A 16,922-nucleotide genomic window follows, 5' to 3' on the forward strand; every position below is an offset into this window, starting at 1 on the left:
TCTGTGCAAATGGGATGTGGTGTGACACTTCACTGCAGCAGCCTTTAACGTGTGATTTCTGTGTGTGAATAGCTGTTCCCTGTGGCCAGCCAACCTTGCTGAGAAACCTCAGAGACTTGACTTTTGGGGTGTTGATGCATATTTTGCTTTACAGTTTTTACTTTTGGCTTGAGTTGGCATGAAATTTCCACCCACTCTGAGCTTTGTGTTGATATCTGTGGGGCAAAATGATGCAGGTCTCTGAAGCTGCAAGTCTCTACCCAAGAGGCTGATTACAGTGGATGCATTTTTCTCTGCTGTGGGTTACCTGCCAAAACTTTTTACTCCCCAGCTTGTTGCAGATGCTGCTGTTGTGTATTTCTTGTTATTGTGCAGTTGCCTGTTTTGATCCTTCTGTTCTGCAGAATTGGATAAACCCCAGTTGACTCTGTGCCTTGACAGAAAGGGAATGCGTGTGCTCCAGTCCTGGCAGGTCCTGCCTAGCGTTAGCAGAACAAACAGTCCAAGCTTTATGGGCAGCTGAGTTTAGAATAATTTAAAGGTTAATGAACCTTTGACTAGGAAAGTGATTGTTAAAGAGGCTGTCCTGTTGATGGTATAAAGGAGAAACATTTGCAGTATTGGAATTATTTTCTTAAATTTCCTATGTGGGTAGCAGTGCTGTGATCTGTCTGCTGCTGGAGGACTCAGTCCTGAGGACATGAGAGATGGGACACAAGGAAGAGGATTCTGTTCTCAAGACTTCGATTTGGAAAGAGCATGTGATTTTAATGATCTTGTCTTACATCTGTTAATAAATATGACATATTCTGAGAGTTGTGTGGTACTGCTGTTGTGCTGTATACACCTGACATCTCCTGTTCTCCTATTGCAGTGAATCTGAAATCCTGCACCATGACAAACAGTATGAGCCTTTTTACTCTTCCTTCGTTGCACTTTCAACACATTACATCACTACTGTGTGTGGTCTAAGTAAGTGTTCCCCATCCTTCGCTTCTCTTGCTTTCGTATTATGACTAGGCTATAGTAAAAGTAAACTAGAACTGTGTTGTCCTTTTGGTATTTGCTTTAAACCCTCTTTCTGAATCAGATCCTAAGGCAGAGCGCGTGAGGCCAGCGTTGCTGGATTTTATACTGGCAGAATGTCAATTCAGTTGGAAAGGGAAACTTGTCGAGAACAGTATTTGGCCACCAATTACTGGACAGTGTTGATGTTTTGGTTGTTTATTCGTTGGCCTCACTTCATTTAGGGAAAATAATTTTTGCTCAAATGAAGTGTTTAAATCCATTTTCAGGATTTTTAGATTCTTCTTTAGCAGTTATGTTTCTATGTTGGAATTAATGATCAAAACATAGTGACTGAAAATATTTTATATGATTTTGGCTGACAGAATTTGGCAATTTCAGAAAAAAAGTGGGTTTGGTCAATTTGTTTTGTGTTCTTCAGTGCATCTGTCGGTATTAAATAATCTTGCTGGGGAAGCCATTTTATCTGTCTAGATTACCCTGTCTGGGTAGAAGGTATTATCCTTGCTCTACTGCCATTTCTTGGGTTACGTTTTAATGAGACTGAATTTATATTGCATCTGTCTGTTAGGTGTGATAGATCGTGTATGCGTGCGTGTTGCATAGCTCTCTGTTTTATTGAAAGCACTAAGAACATCTTACACTGAATTATTTTAAAACTTGTACTGAGTACGGGCATCTATTTTTTTTCAGTACCAAGAAACCAATTGCAATCAGTGGCAGCTGCTTGTAAAGTCCTGATTGAATTCTCACTGCTGCGTCTTGAGAACCCGGATGAAGCGTGTGCTGTTTCACAGGTGAGCACAGATTTTGACCATGCAGGCAAGCCTGAGTGTGAAAATGGACTTTGGCCTCTAATTCCAAAATATTTGCTCTGATGTTGCATAAAGCAATATTAATGAAGTTCTTGAAATATTTAAGGTGTACCACTTAGGTGGAGGCTGATACCTGCTGAATCTTCCCTCTGCATTCTTTACTCAGAATGTCAGCTTGTGAGCGAGCTGAAATAAAGGTGACCTGAAGACTTGGTTAATTCTGTTGCAATTTCTTGATTTGGTTTTATGTAACAACCTGGATCAAACCTGTTGTTGAGTTTTTAAAGATGGATTCTTCCCCAGTTGTACTTTAGTCTTCTGGGAAGGCTTAAATCTTATTTCAAAGAGGAAAGGCATGTGAGAAGTGTAGCTTCTGATAGGACCAGCTTTAAGCCTTCGTGTGTCATAGGAGAGCGAGCTTTTCCAGATGCTTTCCCATAACAAGCACATGGGACAATGTTAGTGACCTGAATTACCTGCAATTAGTAAACTATCACAGTCTTTGGTATGAGATCAGAGTAGATTTGAGATGTTGCAGTAGCTTTACTAGCTGGAGTTACTCTTAATGCAGCTGCTTAGAATTAATGGTATCAAGAGGTAACTGGACTCAAGAGAGTTTAAATTGTACTTGATGTTTTCGTTGTAGAAACACCTCATTCTACTGATAAAGGGGCTGTGCACGGGCTGCAGCCGCCTGGATCGAACTGAAATTATTACCTTCACAGCAATGATGAAATCAGCCAAGCTGCCTCAGACTGTCAAAACCCTCTCTGATGGTAGGGGTTTTAATTTAAGGTTATATCCCTGCGGCACTTGAGTTAGGTATAGAAAATACCACGGTTTTGATGTATGAAATGATATTTTGCTGTTTCCTCTGCAGTAGAGGACCAGAAGGAGCTGGCCTCCCCGGTGAGCCCAGAACTAAAACAGAAGGAAGTGCAGATGAACTTCCTCAATCAGTTGACATCAGTCTTTAACCCTAGAGTCTCGTCATCGCCATCTGTCACGCCAGAGACACAGGTAAACAAACAGCCCTAGAACAGAAGCTGTCTGAATTTTAGCTTTAATAGCATTGGTGCTGGGAAGGACAGAGGGCAGTAAGTGGTAGTTTTTTAATATACGTGTATAAAGAAAACCTTCTTAAATATTTAAATTCCTGCTTGCCTGTTGATAGACGGCAAACAACAAAATACTGTTTGCATTGTATTGGCAATAGTTTTGTTGCCTCATGGAAGCTAATATTCAGTGATATTCATAGCTCTTTGGAGTTCTGCTGCTGATGCAAGCTGCTCCTGCGTAGGGACTTACTGCAGTACTGTGTATTTTTAATGCTCCCATAATATATTTAATACGTGCTTGCTTTTAGGTGGAAGGAGAGAGCGAGGATCAAGCTTCCACAGATCAAACCTCTGCGGCAAAGACAAAAAGCATATTCATCGCTCAAAACGTAGCCAGCCTGCAAGAACTTGGTGAGAATCAGCTTTCTAGCATCGGGGGAAAAAAAGTGCTAGAGCAGATGTCTCTCCAGTGTTACACCTTACAGCTCCGAATGGGAGGGAGCTTTACAACCTAAAGGATTCGCTCGGTTGCGTGCTGATGTTACCAAGGGAGGTTGTGGCTGTAATGTAGTTTTCTTCATTGCAGAGGAAATGAGCTCAGTATATTTGTATGCAGTCACTGTGTTTTGGGGAGTAAATAAGGTGGATAATATAAAATAGCTTATGGGATAGATTATTGAGCAGGTGTGAATTAGACCTGGTGTGCCACATAACATGCACGCAGAGCTTTGTGGCACCCGTTACGAGTACTGGCTGAAAATGTCACCATCTGGTTTATGTGTTGTAAAAGAGTCTTTTACCTCATCTGTGACAATATTTTCTCATCACAAAGAATAATTAAGTCAATTATTGATGACCGTTAGACCTGTTCTGCTTAGAAGCTCTCCCATGGAACAGTAAAAATAACTCTGCTGTTTTTGTTTGGTAGGTGGCTCTGAAAAACTGCTGCGAGTGTGCCTGAACCTCCCATACTTTTTGCGATACATAAATCGATTTCAGGATGCAGTGTCAGCCAACTCATTTTTTATTATGCCAGCCACAGTGGCAGATGCCACTGCTGTTCGCAACGGGTAAGAGTCTGTCGCTGCTCTGCTTTGGTAGATGCTGGGTACACGGTTTGAGAGAAAATAACTGTGCAACGTCAGTTACTGTGCTGCTCCTGTGAGCTGTCTGGTGTGTACGCTGCACTGCTGAACCTTGACATGTGTTGTTACTGTAGATTTCATTCGCTGGTAATAGATGTGACCATGGCACTGGATACTCTGTCTCTGCCTGTGTTGGAGCCCCTGACACCCACACGTCTCCAAGATGTGACTGTTCTTGCTCTCAGCTGTCTCTATGCAGGTGAATGGATTTCCTGTATTTTCTGCAGAGCTTTAAGTCACTCTTGCTTTTGCTCTGCCTTGTTACCTGCACATTTGAGGCTCAGCCCATGAGTAACCTTTATTTCTCATGAGTTTGAAAGCTATGCAGCATACTGCGTAGTCTGGTGACTGGGTTAATACAAAAATTGTTATAGTGAAGCTGAAATTCTGATTTATTCTGCAAATGTTCTTGTCAATATCTAAGGGAAAGACTGAGTGACTCAACATCTTAATAGCCTGTAATTTCTGCTCTTTTTTTTTTTTTTTAATGTTCAGAGCATAATGTATTTTTGCAGTGCTTATGGCTTCAGCTTAATTGGTTATGCTCCCAAATCAACTTGTTTCCCAGGAGTGGTTTAACTACACCAGAATCCTGAGTGTTAATTGGTATGGGTAAGATTTTAAAAAGATACGGCAGTTGAGTGTGAAGATTGCCTTAAAAATGGTTTTGAATTACATGGTAAAACATTTCCTCCTTTAATTGTTCTCATGATTTCTGTAGGGCAAAACTTGACTCTTTTGGGGGTACTTCAGAAATATTTTTTTAATCTGTCAGCTGTAATATTGAGTATTCCCAGCTCCATCACGTTTATGGGCATGTTTGATACCGCTTGTTTTAATGTGCTAAGTAGGAACATTGAATCTCCAGATCGGCTCTTAATAAGACTGTTACCTTCATTTGTTTTCAATCAGGTGTGAGTGTGGCAACTTGCATGGCCATCCTACATGTGGGTAGCACTCAACAGGTACGAACTGGGTCAACAAGTTCCAAAGAAGAAGATTATGAAAATGATGCTGCTACTATTGTACAGAAATGTGTAAGTAGATGAGAGAGGGTTGGTTGTTTCCATTCTTGGCAAGTGAAGTGCATAGAATTTGTATTTATTTGCATTGCAATATGTATCTCTTGTTTTTAGTCATTAGTCTTGCTGATAAAGGAACTAATGGGATGGCTAATTATAGAGGGCAAAATACTTGGGGTTTTAAGTATTAGGGGTTTAATTTTAAGTATTAAGTACAAGTGTGTGTGGTGGTTTATTATTGCCCAGTGGAGCGCTTAAACATTACCATGGTTTGGGATTCATTTGCAGCTTGAAATCTATGAAATGATTGGACAAGCCATCAGCAATTCACGCCGTGCAGGGGGTGAGGTAAGATTTGCGCCTCAGGAAGCTTTTTTTCCCTGTTTTTGTGCTGGTGTATTTTGTCATTTGAATTGACGCCACTTTGTCTTTTTGGTGCTTTTTTGTGTTTGTTTTTTTTTTTTTTTTTTTCACTTTGGCATGATAGCATTATCAGAACTTCCAGCTGCTTGGGGCTTGGTGTTTGTTAAACAGCCTCTTCCTCATCTTGAACCTCAGCCCCACGGCCTTGGCTGATAAGGGAAAGGAGAAAGATCCATTGGCTGCTCTTCGCGTCAGAGACATTATTGCTCGTACTAAGGAGGGCGTTGGGTCTCCCAAACTAGGACCTGGGAAAGGGTATGTAAACACCCCACTGCAGCAGTCACTGTCTGTGTATCTAACTGCCCAGCAAGCAACTACTATGGAGTCTTGTTGGGCTCTTGAAACTGTATCCACATTTGTAATTCAAGTCTTGATTCTTGAAAAGAAGGCCTCTCCTTCAGTTTAGCAAAGCAGTCGCTTCACTCAGTTTAATATACGTATATTTCTTTGTTTTCTCCTTGGAATTACATTGTAACTTTTATGTTTCTGTAGGCACCAAGGGTTTGGTGTTCTGTCAGTGGTGCTAGCAAATCATGCTATCAAATTGCTGTCGTCGCTCTTTCAAGATCTGCAAGTGGAGGCATTGCACAAGGTGTGTAGGTGGCGTTGTACATTCTTGTCAAACGTTTTGCCTTCTCCAATGAAACACACTTTAAATTCTCTTTTCGATGCCACCCTCCAGGGCTGGGAGAGCGATGGTCCGCCAGCAGTGCTGGATATCATGGCTCAGAGCACATCCATCCAGAGGATTCAGCGGCTGATAGATTCTGTACCACTCACTAATTTGCTGCTGACTTTGCTCTCTACTTCCTACAGAAAGGTAGGAACTGGCATATACAGCTAGAGAGCTGCTGTCGCTGAACCGCTCCTGCTAAGTGTCATCCGCATGGAAAATTCTCACTTTACAAACTGTGGCTATGCTAAGAAGAACATAGAATTCTTCTTTCAGAAGCTGTCAACCGGGGCCTCTCTCTTTCCTCTTTTCAGAGACCATTAATTTGACAAACTTGTTCTAACAAAATTTTTCTGTAAGCTCAGTGGTATTTGTGAGTTTAGTGAGAAGATGAAAAGGCTGTGTTCAAAACAGATGCTTTTATGTTAGAGCTCTTACTTGAAGTGTTGCTTACAAGCTTGGCATAGATTATTTGTTTTCAACCATTTTCTATAATTTTTAATGCAACTTAAGGGGGAGAAGCCTTGAAAAACTGTTAATGAAATTAGTTGAGACAAATTTTCTAGAAGAAAATTAAAGGAAGTGTCTCTTGTTTTCAAATTCTCAGCTTTCGTAGTCCTAAAATTTAACTTGTTCTGCTGTTCTTCTAAGGCTTGTGTCTTGCAGCGTCAGAGGAAGGGCTCCATGAGCAGTGATGCAAGTGCCTCCACTGATTCTAATACTTACTATGAGGATGATTTTAGCAGCACTGAGGAGGACAGCAGCCAAGGTAATAGAGTTTGCAGCAAGCAACTTAAGTCAGGATTTTACGCTGTCTTTCAGATTTAGTGGAAACCTGGCCACTGGGCTGTTGCCTTCTTGGATTGGAATGCCATGTAATGCTGAAAATATGAAACAGTTTGTAAGATCTATTTGGCAGAAGTAATGCTGACTGTACTCTTTTATGTAAACTAAAGCCAGAGTGGCTGGGATTTGGCAGTATTTGCTTAAGAGGAGAGTGGAAATAATTTCTTCTTGTAAATTCCTGCTGGAGTGCTGTAAAAGTGCTTAGCCTTGTGATTTGGAAAGGAAAAATGAAGATAGCAGACGCCTTAACTGTGCTCACTGAAACTTTTTCAGGCCTTTTCTAAGCTGAGTAGTTTGCATAAGGTAGTTGCTTATAATATTATGCTTTTGTTTTTCCTGCCTCCTGTGTTAGATGATGACAGTGAACCAATCCTTGGGCAGTGGTTTGAAGAGACAATCTCTCCAAGCAAAGAGAAAGTGGCCCCACCACCACCGCCTCCACCACCCCCTTTGGAGAGCTCACCTAGAGTGAAAAGCCCTAACAAACAGACCGCCGGAGAGAATGGGAACATCCTGGCCAGCCGCAAAGATCCGGAATTGGTAGGGGAAGGACTTCAGGCTTAAGTAACTGGTGTGCTGTAGCGTGGTTTACTTGCCAGTGGCTAGCTACATTGGCAGACAACATGATAAATGTCAGGTATTTTAAGTACATTGCTGATGGAGAATCTGTGACTGTCTTGACTTTGCAGAAAGACATTTTCTCTACTTTGCTGTCAGGTGGAATGTTAGTGCCAAGGAAGCAAAGACTGAGGATAGTATCTATTTGGGTTACAGAGGGAGAGGGAGAATGGGGGCAGAACTATAAGCGAAATGACTTGCTGATAGAATGCTTTTAGCTCCAACTCCGTTGGGTAAAGACAGAAATAAATACTGCAGTTGAGAAGTTAGAGACTTGCAGTGTTTTCAGAGAACTGTAAAATCAGTCCTGATACAGAACTCAGAGTGCAGTGAGCTGGATTGTGCTGAGTAAACCTGAACTCCACGGCCGGGAGTGAAGTTAGGGGACTTGATTTATTTTGCCAGTGGTTTAGTTTTTGTTTAACGTTGTCTTATAGGCTCTCTGCTTTTGTTGCTTCTATAGCACGTTTCTCTTGTCTTTTCAGTTTTTGAGCCTAGCTTCAAACATTTTGAACTTTATCACTTCCTCTATGCTGAACTCCAGGAATAACTTCATTCGCAACTACCTGAGTGTGTCTCTCTCGGAGCAGCACATGGCTACACTGGCTAGCATCATCAAAGAGGTGGATAAGGACGGGCTTAAGGGTGAGTAATCAGAACCTCTCTGTTAGAGAACACGGACTGCAGGATTTATAGGTGTATGTTTTCTTAGCTTCATGTGAAAATGTTAAATATAGGAGAGCAGTGGTAGTAAATGGCTTGATCCCTGTCTTACAGGCACGTCGGATGAGGAATTTGCTGCTGCGCTGTATCAGTTCAACCATTCCTTGGTGACCTCAGATCTTCAGTCTCCTGCCTTGCAGGTAAGTCTGTGATTAAATGTATAAATAAAATGAAGAAGTGTTGGTGTCTGTTAATGTCTCTACACGGATTCTCCCCACTTAGAGTAGTGTGTGGATGGATTCCATTTGGCCCTAGAGTATATTCTTTTGCAAACAGAGCTTGGAATATTTTGGATCCAGTGAGTTGGATGACCTTTGCAGTCATCCAGTACAAAACATCCTGTGCAGTATAAACTTCACGTCTAGAGTTCAGATTAATCCACTGAACTTTGAAGGTGATGATAACTGAAAAGGAAATTAATTTGTCTGTTTTGTTTTGGAGAGTTGCCCCTAGCCATGCATTTATCAAGAGGCATTCCTGCAGATTTTCTTTGCTGTCAGGACTGATGCCAAAAGGCCTTGGAATTCTCTCAGGAGAGAATCAAATTAATCCTTTCGCTTTCATGTGCTAACTTTGTAGCCTCTAGGTTTCTTTGCTAGGTCATGGGCTGACCTGACTTAACACTGTAAGTAGGGGTTGTAAATCTGCTTACTGATCACTGAATTCAATCCTTATACTTCTTGCTGACTGTTTTCTACTATATTTAAAATAATTTTTTAAAAGCAGTCGGACTTTTCAGATATCTGCCTTTTTACTATATTTGAAAAGAAGCAAGCGTTCCTGTGATCAAAGGGATCTTCTTCCAGATTCTTAGATACTGAACACAGTAGCATGATCTCTCCTGCAGTGATATTGCAGTAAATAAGTAGAGCTCATTAATGGCATTTTTCTGCATTGGTGTTGAAGTTGAAAGTTTGTTGTGTTTTAGGTGGTGAAGTGACAGCGTAAGGGTCTCTCAGTAGCTATGCCATATATTTGAGATGGGAGAGATACTGCTGCGTGAACCCTTATGAGCTCTGAGAGCTCTGCTGTTTGTCATCTGGATGTTCAGATCGTGCTTTTAATTAAAGCATCAGACAGGACTCGCCTCTTTCAACAAGTCTCTGTTTTGTTCCAGAACACACTTCTTCAGCAGCTGGGAGTTGCCCCTTTTTCTGAAGGTCCATGGCCTCTCTACATCCATCCTCAAAGTTTGTCAGTGCTCTCACGACTTCTTCTGCTTTGGCAGCATAAAGCCACTGCCCAGGGAGATCCTGACGTTCCGGAATGCCTTAAAGTTTGGGAAAGGTGAGATAATTTTATGTTAAGCTGAAAGTCAGTCATCTCTTACCTCTCTGATTTTCTATCGAGTGAAAATTCTCTGGCACCAGTGTAACAAGTGTGTGTGTTTTCTCTGAGTAGTGATGGTGTGTGGTGCTTGGAGGAGCAGAGGGTCAGTCTTCTGTGTTGCTGGAGTCCCTCACCTAATGCATAGTAAATAAACCCTAGAATCAGGATTTAAGTGGGTGGAGACTGAATTAATTACAGCAAAGCTGGTTTTAAAAAGGGAAGAGAAATGTCTTATTTCAGCAGGTTGCTGGTACATTCTGTTATGATGGTTGCCAAGATTTTTCCTCTCTGTGCCATTTTCTGAATGCGAAAGCCTCTGATAGGGTTTAGCTGACTTTATAGTGGACAGCCTTTCCTGTGGGAACACGTTTGCATCTCCCTTTCTCCCTTTGAATGATTGTTCATATTTTCCATCAACTGTATTTGCTGCTAATTGAATTTATGTAGGTTTTGCTGTTTGCATAGTTTCCTTTCAATACTGTAGTGAATAGTTTGTGAAATTGCCAGTATTAGAAGAGTAAGCAGAAAATACAGTTATGAAAATGTTTCTCTAGCCTCTAGTTAAACAGATTTTAAAGAGGGATCTAAGCAAGGAGAAAAGTAAATTTCATAAACTTCCTCTCTTATTGTCAGGTTTGTGGGCACACTGAAGCAAAATGCCTTGCAGGGGACTCTTCCCAGTGACACAGAAGATCTGAATGTTGAACATCTCCAGCTGCTGCTGCTTATTTTTCACAATTTCTCTGAGAGGGGCCGCAGATCTATCATGATGCTCTGTATCCAGACGATTGTGGAGCTGACAGTGAACATGGATACCCAGCAATGCTCTGTGCCACTTATCGTGGCACGTCTCCTCTTGGTGTTTGACTACCTTCTCCATCAGTATTCCAAGGCCCCTGTGTACCTGTTTGAACAGGTAAGATTTTAAGTCCTGTTCTAGATATTTAATTGGTCACCCAGCAGAAATCTGTAACAGGCAATCACAGAATCATCTAGGTTGGAAAAGACCCTGAAGATCATCTAGTCCAACCATTTGGTGGGTTCTGGTGTCTTTGTGCCCTTTGAGTCAGTCAGTTTTGATGTTGTTACTGGCCTTTAAAGTTACAATGCATGGTTAACCATGGTTGCTGAATCCTAGCAGCAGGTTCAGTTTGAGTGTAAATCCCTTGTGTAACGGATGTCCTAATAAGTCCTGGTAAGGACAGGGTGAATGCCTTATCTTTCAAGATCTTGATATTTGGGTATTTAGGCATCATTTCACAAATACCTTGGTTGTCGTGTCCTTGCTTTAGCTTTTCAGTGTTGAGGTTTTTGGCACTGTTCTCATTAATGGGATGCTAGTGTTTTGCATGTGACTTTTTCAGTTGTTGGAAGCCTGACCATTGATTTAAAGTGCTCACTCCAGAATAAAAATCACCAGATAGGGTCCAGGGCTTCCCTCAGAAGCTGGGAATGATTGTGTTCTAGCAAGCGAGTTGTTTGTATTTATGGCTGTCTTTCTGTTGGTGGTGGTATTTTTTCCCCCTACCCCTTAATGACAAGGATGTCATGGGTGGTTTGTTGTTTGTTTTTTTTTTTAACTTAGGTGCAATATAATTTGCTGACACCACCCATTGGCTGGGTGAGTGGATCCCAGGACAGTAGCAGACGAACGTCTGTCCCACTTTATCATGGGTTTAAAGAAGTGGAAGAAAACTGGACCAAACACTGTCCATCAGGTAAGAAAGAAAATGTGAGGAATTTTTTTATTCCAAGATTTGCTTTTACGAATAAATGAGAGCTGTTCCTGTGCACTGGTATGGGTAGCTTTTCCTGCTTTTGATGGGCATAGTTACAATAGACAGATAAAAATCCATGTAATGCAAGAAAGGTTTTATTAAACAAAATTATTGTTGTCTAGGAGTATGCTACAAGTAATTTGAAGTATGTGTATTTATTATGCCAGGATTGTATGAGTAGGAAAACCTTGGCTACATATACCATAGGTTAAAAGCATGTATAGTGTGTCGTGGAACTAGCTTAGAATCTGGTATTAGTTTTAAAATATGAAAGGTTGTGGGGATGGAGGAGAGAGGATAACACAATACTGCCTAATTGAAACAGTCACTTTGAACATTATTTTCTGTCCTCACATTCCAGATGCAGTTCCACAGCCCAGATTCTACTGCATCCTATCTCTAGAAGCTTCTGAAGATGATCTGAACCGTCTAGATAGCACGGTATTGGGATTTCTGTTTTAAAGACTTTTCTGTAAGCCTTCAGAGGGGCCATGGGGATTTGACAAGTACCAGGGAAAATAGATGAGAAGGAAAGACTTGATGAAGCAGAGAGACTGGAAATTTTTCACTAAGTGGAGACAAGAATAGTGGCTGGATAAGATAACATGGGTTTCCTTTTTGCACCTAATTGCCTGTCAGGGAAGTCAGTATGCAAAGTCTGTGAAGATGTGTTGCCTACTTGTAGTAATGCTTGTGATTCAAATATGCATGTTATGGCAGAGAGCCCTTTCATAGCCACACTTATTTTTCAGTGCTGCTGAAACACCTGAGACAGACACATGGCATCAGAGTTGCTTTCTCATCATTTTGCTCCATGTTTGTCCTGGGTTTTGCTTCCTCACTAAATTTGTTGTCATCAAGGTTCTGGGCTTGCTTCATGCATGCTCCCTTATAAGACTTCACTGGCACCCTGGCTGGGGAGAGAAATACCTGACAGAGTTAACTTCCTGAAGTTCTATTTTGCATAATTTTGGTCTGTGGGTATTCTGAATACTTAAGAGCTTAGCTGTGTGTGAATGCAGAGCTGTGCAATTTGCAAAGCAAAGATCCCGACTTGTCATCTCCTGCAGGTTTGTGAGGTCCTTTTCTCCAGGACTATGAAGTATGATGAGCTTTACACAGCCCTGACTTCATTACTTGCAGCTGGGTCACAGTTTGATACACTCAGGAGGAAAGAGAACAAAAATGTCACTGCACTGGTAAGACTGTGTTGCTGTAATGTCGTCTGTAGTGAGGAGTAACAAGTTTTCAAACTTAGTATTTTCAAGTATTTAACCAAAAAGTGTTCTCAACAGTGGTCAGAGTAATGGGGAACTTCAAAATCCGGTGGCTAATGGTAGTGTTTATGGCGGGGGTACATCTCATCTGAGTTTTTAATTCATAACATGTTTTAGACTTGCTATATGTCCCTGGTAATTCCAGGACGTCTGGGTAGAATATGATGAAGCAAAAAAAATTTGTATAATCTTTTCTTTTTCTTTTCTCACTCCGCTTTGTTGCCTAATTTGTTGTATAATATGACAGAAACTCAGTCCACTATGTGTTCATCTGATTTGACACATCTACGGGAGTCTGGAGTCTCTGAGATAATTTCAGTAGCTGTAATGATTGAAATTGCAATCTTTCTTTACTAATTTGGCCAATTATACTTTTGCTTAGGAAGCCTGTGCACTTCAGTACTACTTCTTGATACTGTGGCGGATACTAGGGATTTTACCTCCATCCAAAAACTACATGAATCAGTTGGCTATGAACACACCAGAGATGAGTGAATGTGATATTTTACACACGCTGCGCTGGTCCTCCCGTCTGCGAATCACATCTTACGTCACGTGGATCAAGGTACAGCCTCATCTTTACAGGGGTGTTTTGTAACGTTGTTGATAGTAAGAATGTCTGTCTCTTGTTCTTCCACGCTAACTGCACGTGGGATTTGTTATGTGGGCATGGTGGTGAGAAATGGGAACTTGTGTCCGTGTTTTCTAAAGTGTTCTAGCCTGGTAATTGGCACAGCGGTTAATTATAGAGCACTTCTAAAGTGAGACAGGTCTTTTTTGGTTTGGTTTTTTTTTTGCATCTGTAGGATCACCTTATCAAGCAGAGCATGAAAGCTGACCATGCTGCTTCTCTCATTGAACTGGCCTCCAGCAAGTGCAGCTCAGTGAAGTACGATGTGGAAATAGCAGAGGAATATTTTGCTCGACAGGTAAGGTGGTGTGAATGCCATCGTGTATATGGAGCTTCTGTTTTGTGGAATGATTTGCACTTACTGTTCCATCCCTTTGTATTTTAAGATCTCTTCTTTCTGTGGTGTTGATTGCACAACTATTCTCCAACTGCACGAAGTTCCCAGTTTACAATCCATTTACACCCTTGATGCTGCAATTTCCAAGATTCAGGTTTCTCTAGATGAGCACTTTTCCAAGCTAGCTGCAGAAACTGATCCACACAAGTCTTCAGAGATAACCAAGAACCTCCTGCCTGCCACGCTACAGCTTATTGACACTTATGCGACGTTTACCAGGTACAGTCCTTAGGCTTGCTGGTAGGAATAGTTTTCTTCTGTGCATAGGGCTTTTTTGCATTTTGTTTGTTGTTTTCTTAGAGGTAGGTGCTTTTTTTTTTAATAGTCCAGTATAATTACTCTTAACTTATGTCCCCTAGAGTGTGCATTGTTTTAAAAGAAGGATAAAAAGTAGCTTCTCAAGCCGTGTATGTGAAGTTGTTGTTTCTAAGTCACCTTCTTGTCTGATCTTTCAAGGCTTTCTTGCAAGCTTGCAAAACCAGCTTTTCCTCCAAAGACGAAGCCCCCTCTTACCACTCTCTAGGATAGTGCTACTTAAGGTTATTTTGCTGAGATGATAGCAAGACTGTGAGACCGTCAGGAAAGAGAGGGGGTTTAATTCTTACATTAAGAGTCTGAAGTCTTCTAAACTCTCATTAGAATCTACGTAGAAGAAAGCAAAAGTAAATCAGCTTTTTCTTTTGAGTGCACTTCTCCTGATAAGTAGCTTAGAGGAGATAAAAGCCCAGAACTCCCTTAGTGGTATAATAGAAAGTATGGGGCAGAACTTCAGAAGTTTGCTTTCTTATCTGCCACTGTATTGACACACTTAGTTCTGAAATGCACAACTGTTTCCTGAAATAAATCCTTTCCATCCTGAATGCAGATCTTACTTGCTACGGAGCGTCTCTGAAGAGGGCTCCACTGAGAACAAACCCTCTGAAGAGAAGCTCCGAGGTTATGCTGCTGTCCTGGCCATTGGATCCATCCGTTGCAAGTCTAATACTCTAGGTGAGGGTCTGGATAGTTCAGATTTCCTTCTCTCTGTAGGTGAAGCTTTCTACAGTACTGCTCACGTTCAGCTTCAAAGCCATACCCTGGCTAATGTGTTCTTTTTCTCGACCACTGTGTTCAAATGGGTATATTATCCTGCCAGCAGCAGACCAAGAAGTCTTTTCCTTGTAGAATTGTAACAACTGAAAGAGGCACAAGCCTTGAAAGCGTAACTATCTTGTGGGCTTATCTGGCTTACGGAAGTGCTTTTCTAACCATGTTGATAGTCTGGTGGCATGGCCTAGTAAGGGGAATTATGAAATGTTTGTATGTTGAAGACTGCTGTGAATTAGTATTTTTGCCGTGTTTCCTGTTGTTTTAATAAAGTGAAAGAAGCTGGGAAGCTCTTGCAAACTTCAGGGATGTTTTTGACCTGTAGAAAAGCATGAAACTAGCCCTCAGTAGAGCTACAGCTCAACTTAGCTACAATTGTGGCTTCATCTAGTTTTAAACAGTGTTGTAGAAGCATTTTGGTGTTCAGTAGGACCCATGAAATTGCTCAGTGACTTAGGATTCTGTATTAATTGCAGGTCCAACACTTCTTCAGAACTTGCCATTAGCTGTGCAGACTTTATGTGAATCATGGAGTAACATTCATACAAATGAGTTTCCAAACATTGGCTCATGGGTGAGTCCAACCTTATGGATTGATCTGGTCTGATCTTTTCTGTTGGTCTGGTCTTTTCTGTTGAAGACAAATGGTTCTGATTTTTGTGCGTGTGTGCCTCCATCCTTAGCGCAATGCCTTTGCGAATGACACGATCCCTGCGGAAAGCTACATCAGTGCAGTTCAGGCCGCCCACCTCGGTACTCTCTGCAGCCAAAGTCTACCTCTTGCAGCTTCCCTAAAACACACCCTTCTCTCCCTCGTCAGACTCACTGGGGATCTCATTGTGTAAGTGATGTTTTTTATATTGCATTCTTGCTATATAGATCTGTTCACTCTTCTGAATGTCTGTCTTCATCAGGCAGTTTGGGTGCAACACTTAGTGAACTGGTGCTGTGTTTTGAACCAAGCCTTTAGCGGAGTTACTTTCAGTTTACAATTCTAAATTCTAAATGAATGAGAGCCTTCTGTCTTGATCTGGCATCTCTAGAAGTCAGACTCCCTGAGAGAAACCTTTAGTCCTTTTTGGCAAATAGGGACTTGAAGAAACTGGGATATAAACTGAGACTATATGGATCTAATTAATTAATTTGTGTTTTGTTATCATTCATTTGAGTGTTGTTTTCAAAGCATGAGGAGAAAGTGGAACGAAAGAATTTTTTTCCCGGGGATATTCTGAAACAAAAAAATAGTTGTTGATGCTGCAGGCTAGTCCAAAAGCTGTACTATGCGATAGCATCTTGGAAAATGTTGTAACTGTATATATGCAAAAGTAACGTGCAGTGTTTTCCAAATGAGGACTGTTTTTCTGAGGGGAAAAATGGCTGAGCCAGTATATTTCTCCCAGCTTTCTAAAAAGGGTTTTTAGCACAGACTTCTGTCCAGATTTGTGCCTTACTTGTGTGACTTCTGACTTATCCAGTAAGGATGTTCTCTGATACATCATGCAGAGAATTAACTTGTTTGCTTTTCTTTTCAAGCTGGTCAGATGATTTGAACCCACCTCAGGTGATTCATTCCCTATTGCCCCTCCTTTTGGAGACCAGCACCGAGAGTGTGGCAGAAATAAGCAGCAACTCTCTAGAAAGGATCTTGGGCCCTGCAGAATCAGATGAATTCCTGGCACGTGTTTATGAAAAATTGATCACAGGATGCTATAACATACTGGCCCATCACTCCGATCCAAACAGGTAACAACGGGCTGTGTGGCTTGTAGCTGTCCTTCAACAACGCTGTATACAAAAAATTACTACAGTATGTTTAAACATCAGTGTCAGTTCTTGAACAGCACAACAGAAAGGCAAAAAAATCAGCTTATTTTTATCTGTTCAAGACTTCTATACTTTGTAGACTAGAAATACAAGATGTTTTATTCACGTTAGCAGAATTTTCAACCCTGCTGTTCGGGCATTGTGGATTTTAATCATCTTTTGTAACTCTGGATGGAGCATGTATATATCTGGATAGCTTTTTATTTAAGCAAATAGAAAAATTATGTAAATATGAGCACGAAATCAAAGCT

The 16,922-nt window shown here is 41.2% G+C and overlaps 1 protein-coding gene across 5 annotated transcripts in view; it reads left to right on the forward strand.

The window, feature by feature from the left end:
* UBR4 (ubiquitin protein ligase E3 component n-recognin 4) overlaps nucleotides 1-16,922 on the forward strand; it is a 78,134-nt gene that overhangs the window by 3,495 nt on the left and 57,717 nt on the right. For all 5 annotated transcript variants that reach the window (XM_074847930.1, XM_074847931.1, XM_074847932.1 and 2 more), the window contains exons 2-29: nucleotides 875-972; nucleotides 1,720-1,823; nucleotides 2,488-2,617; nucleotides 2,722-2,861; nucleotides 3,208-3,310; nucleotides 3,828-3,969; nucleotides 4,119-4,243; nucleotides 4,957-5,081; nucleotides 5,355-5,414; nucleotides 5,554-5,744; nucleotides 5,982-6,081; nucleotides 6,172-6,309; nucleotides 6,814-6,931; nucleotides 7,361-7,548; nucleotides 8,112-8,271; nucleotides 8,404-8,489; nucleotides 9,467-9,636; nucleotides 10,312-10,594; nucleotides 11,264-11,396; nucleotides 11,818-11,897; nucleotides 12,527-12,655; nucleotides 13,116-13,298; nucleotides 13,540-13,662; nucleotides 13,751-13,980; nucleotides 14,627-14,751; nucleotides 15,324-15,421; nucleotides 15,531-15,688; nucleotides 16,381-16,590. In XM_074847930.1, coding sequence (XP_074704031.1) covers nucleotides 875-972; nucleotides 1,720-1,823; nucleotides 2,488-2,617; nucleotides 2,722-2,861; nucleotides 3,208-3,310; nucleotides 3,828-3,969; nucleotides 4,119-4,243; nucleotides 4,957-5,081; nucleotides 5,355-5,414; nucleotides 5,554-5,744; nucleotides 5,982-6,081; nucleotides 6,172-6,309; nucleotides 6,814-6,931; nucleotides 7,361-7,548; nucleotides 8,112-8,271; nucleotides 8,404-8,489; nucleotides 9,467-9,636; nucleotides 10,312-10,594; nucleotides 11,264-11,396; nucleotides 11,818-11,897; nucleotides 12,527-12,655; nucleotides 13,116-13,298; nucleotides 13,540-13,662; nucleotides 13,751-13,980; nucleotides 14,627-14,751; nucleotides 15,324-15,421; nucleotides 15,531-15,688; nucleotides 16,381-16,590 — 3,930 coding nt within the window. The remainder of the gene's footprint in view (nucleotides 1-874; nucleotides 973-1,719; nucleotides 1,824-2,487; nucleotides 2,618-2,721; nucleotides 2,862-3,207; nucleotides 3,311-3,827; nucleotides 3,970-4,118; nucleotides 4,244-4,956; nucleotides 5,082-5,354; nucleotides 5,415-5,553; nucleotides 5,745-5,981; nucleotides 6,082-6,171; nucleotides 6,310-6,813; nucleotides 6,932-7,360; nucleotides 7,549-8,111; nucleotides 8,272-8,403; nucleotides 8,490-9,466; nucleotides 9,637-10,311; nucleotides 10,595-11,263; nucleotides 11,397-11,817; nucleotides 11,898-12,526; nucleotides 12,656-13,115; nucleotides 13,299-13,539; nucleotides 13,663-13,750; nucleotides 13,981-14,626; nucleotides 14,752-15,323; nucleotides 15,422-15,530; nucleotides 15,689-16,380; nucleotides 16,591-16,922) is intronic.

The sequence above is a fragment of the Strix aluco genome, chromosome 22 (genome assembly GCF_031877795.1).
Source record: "Strix aluco isolate bStrAlu1 chromosome 22, bStrAlu1.hap1, whole genome shotgun sequence".
NCBI classification, from domain to species: domain Eukaryota; kingdom Metazoa; phylum Chordata; class Aves; order Strigiformes; family Strigidae; genus Strix; species Strix aluco.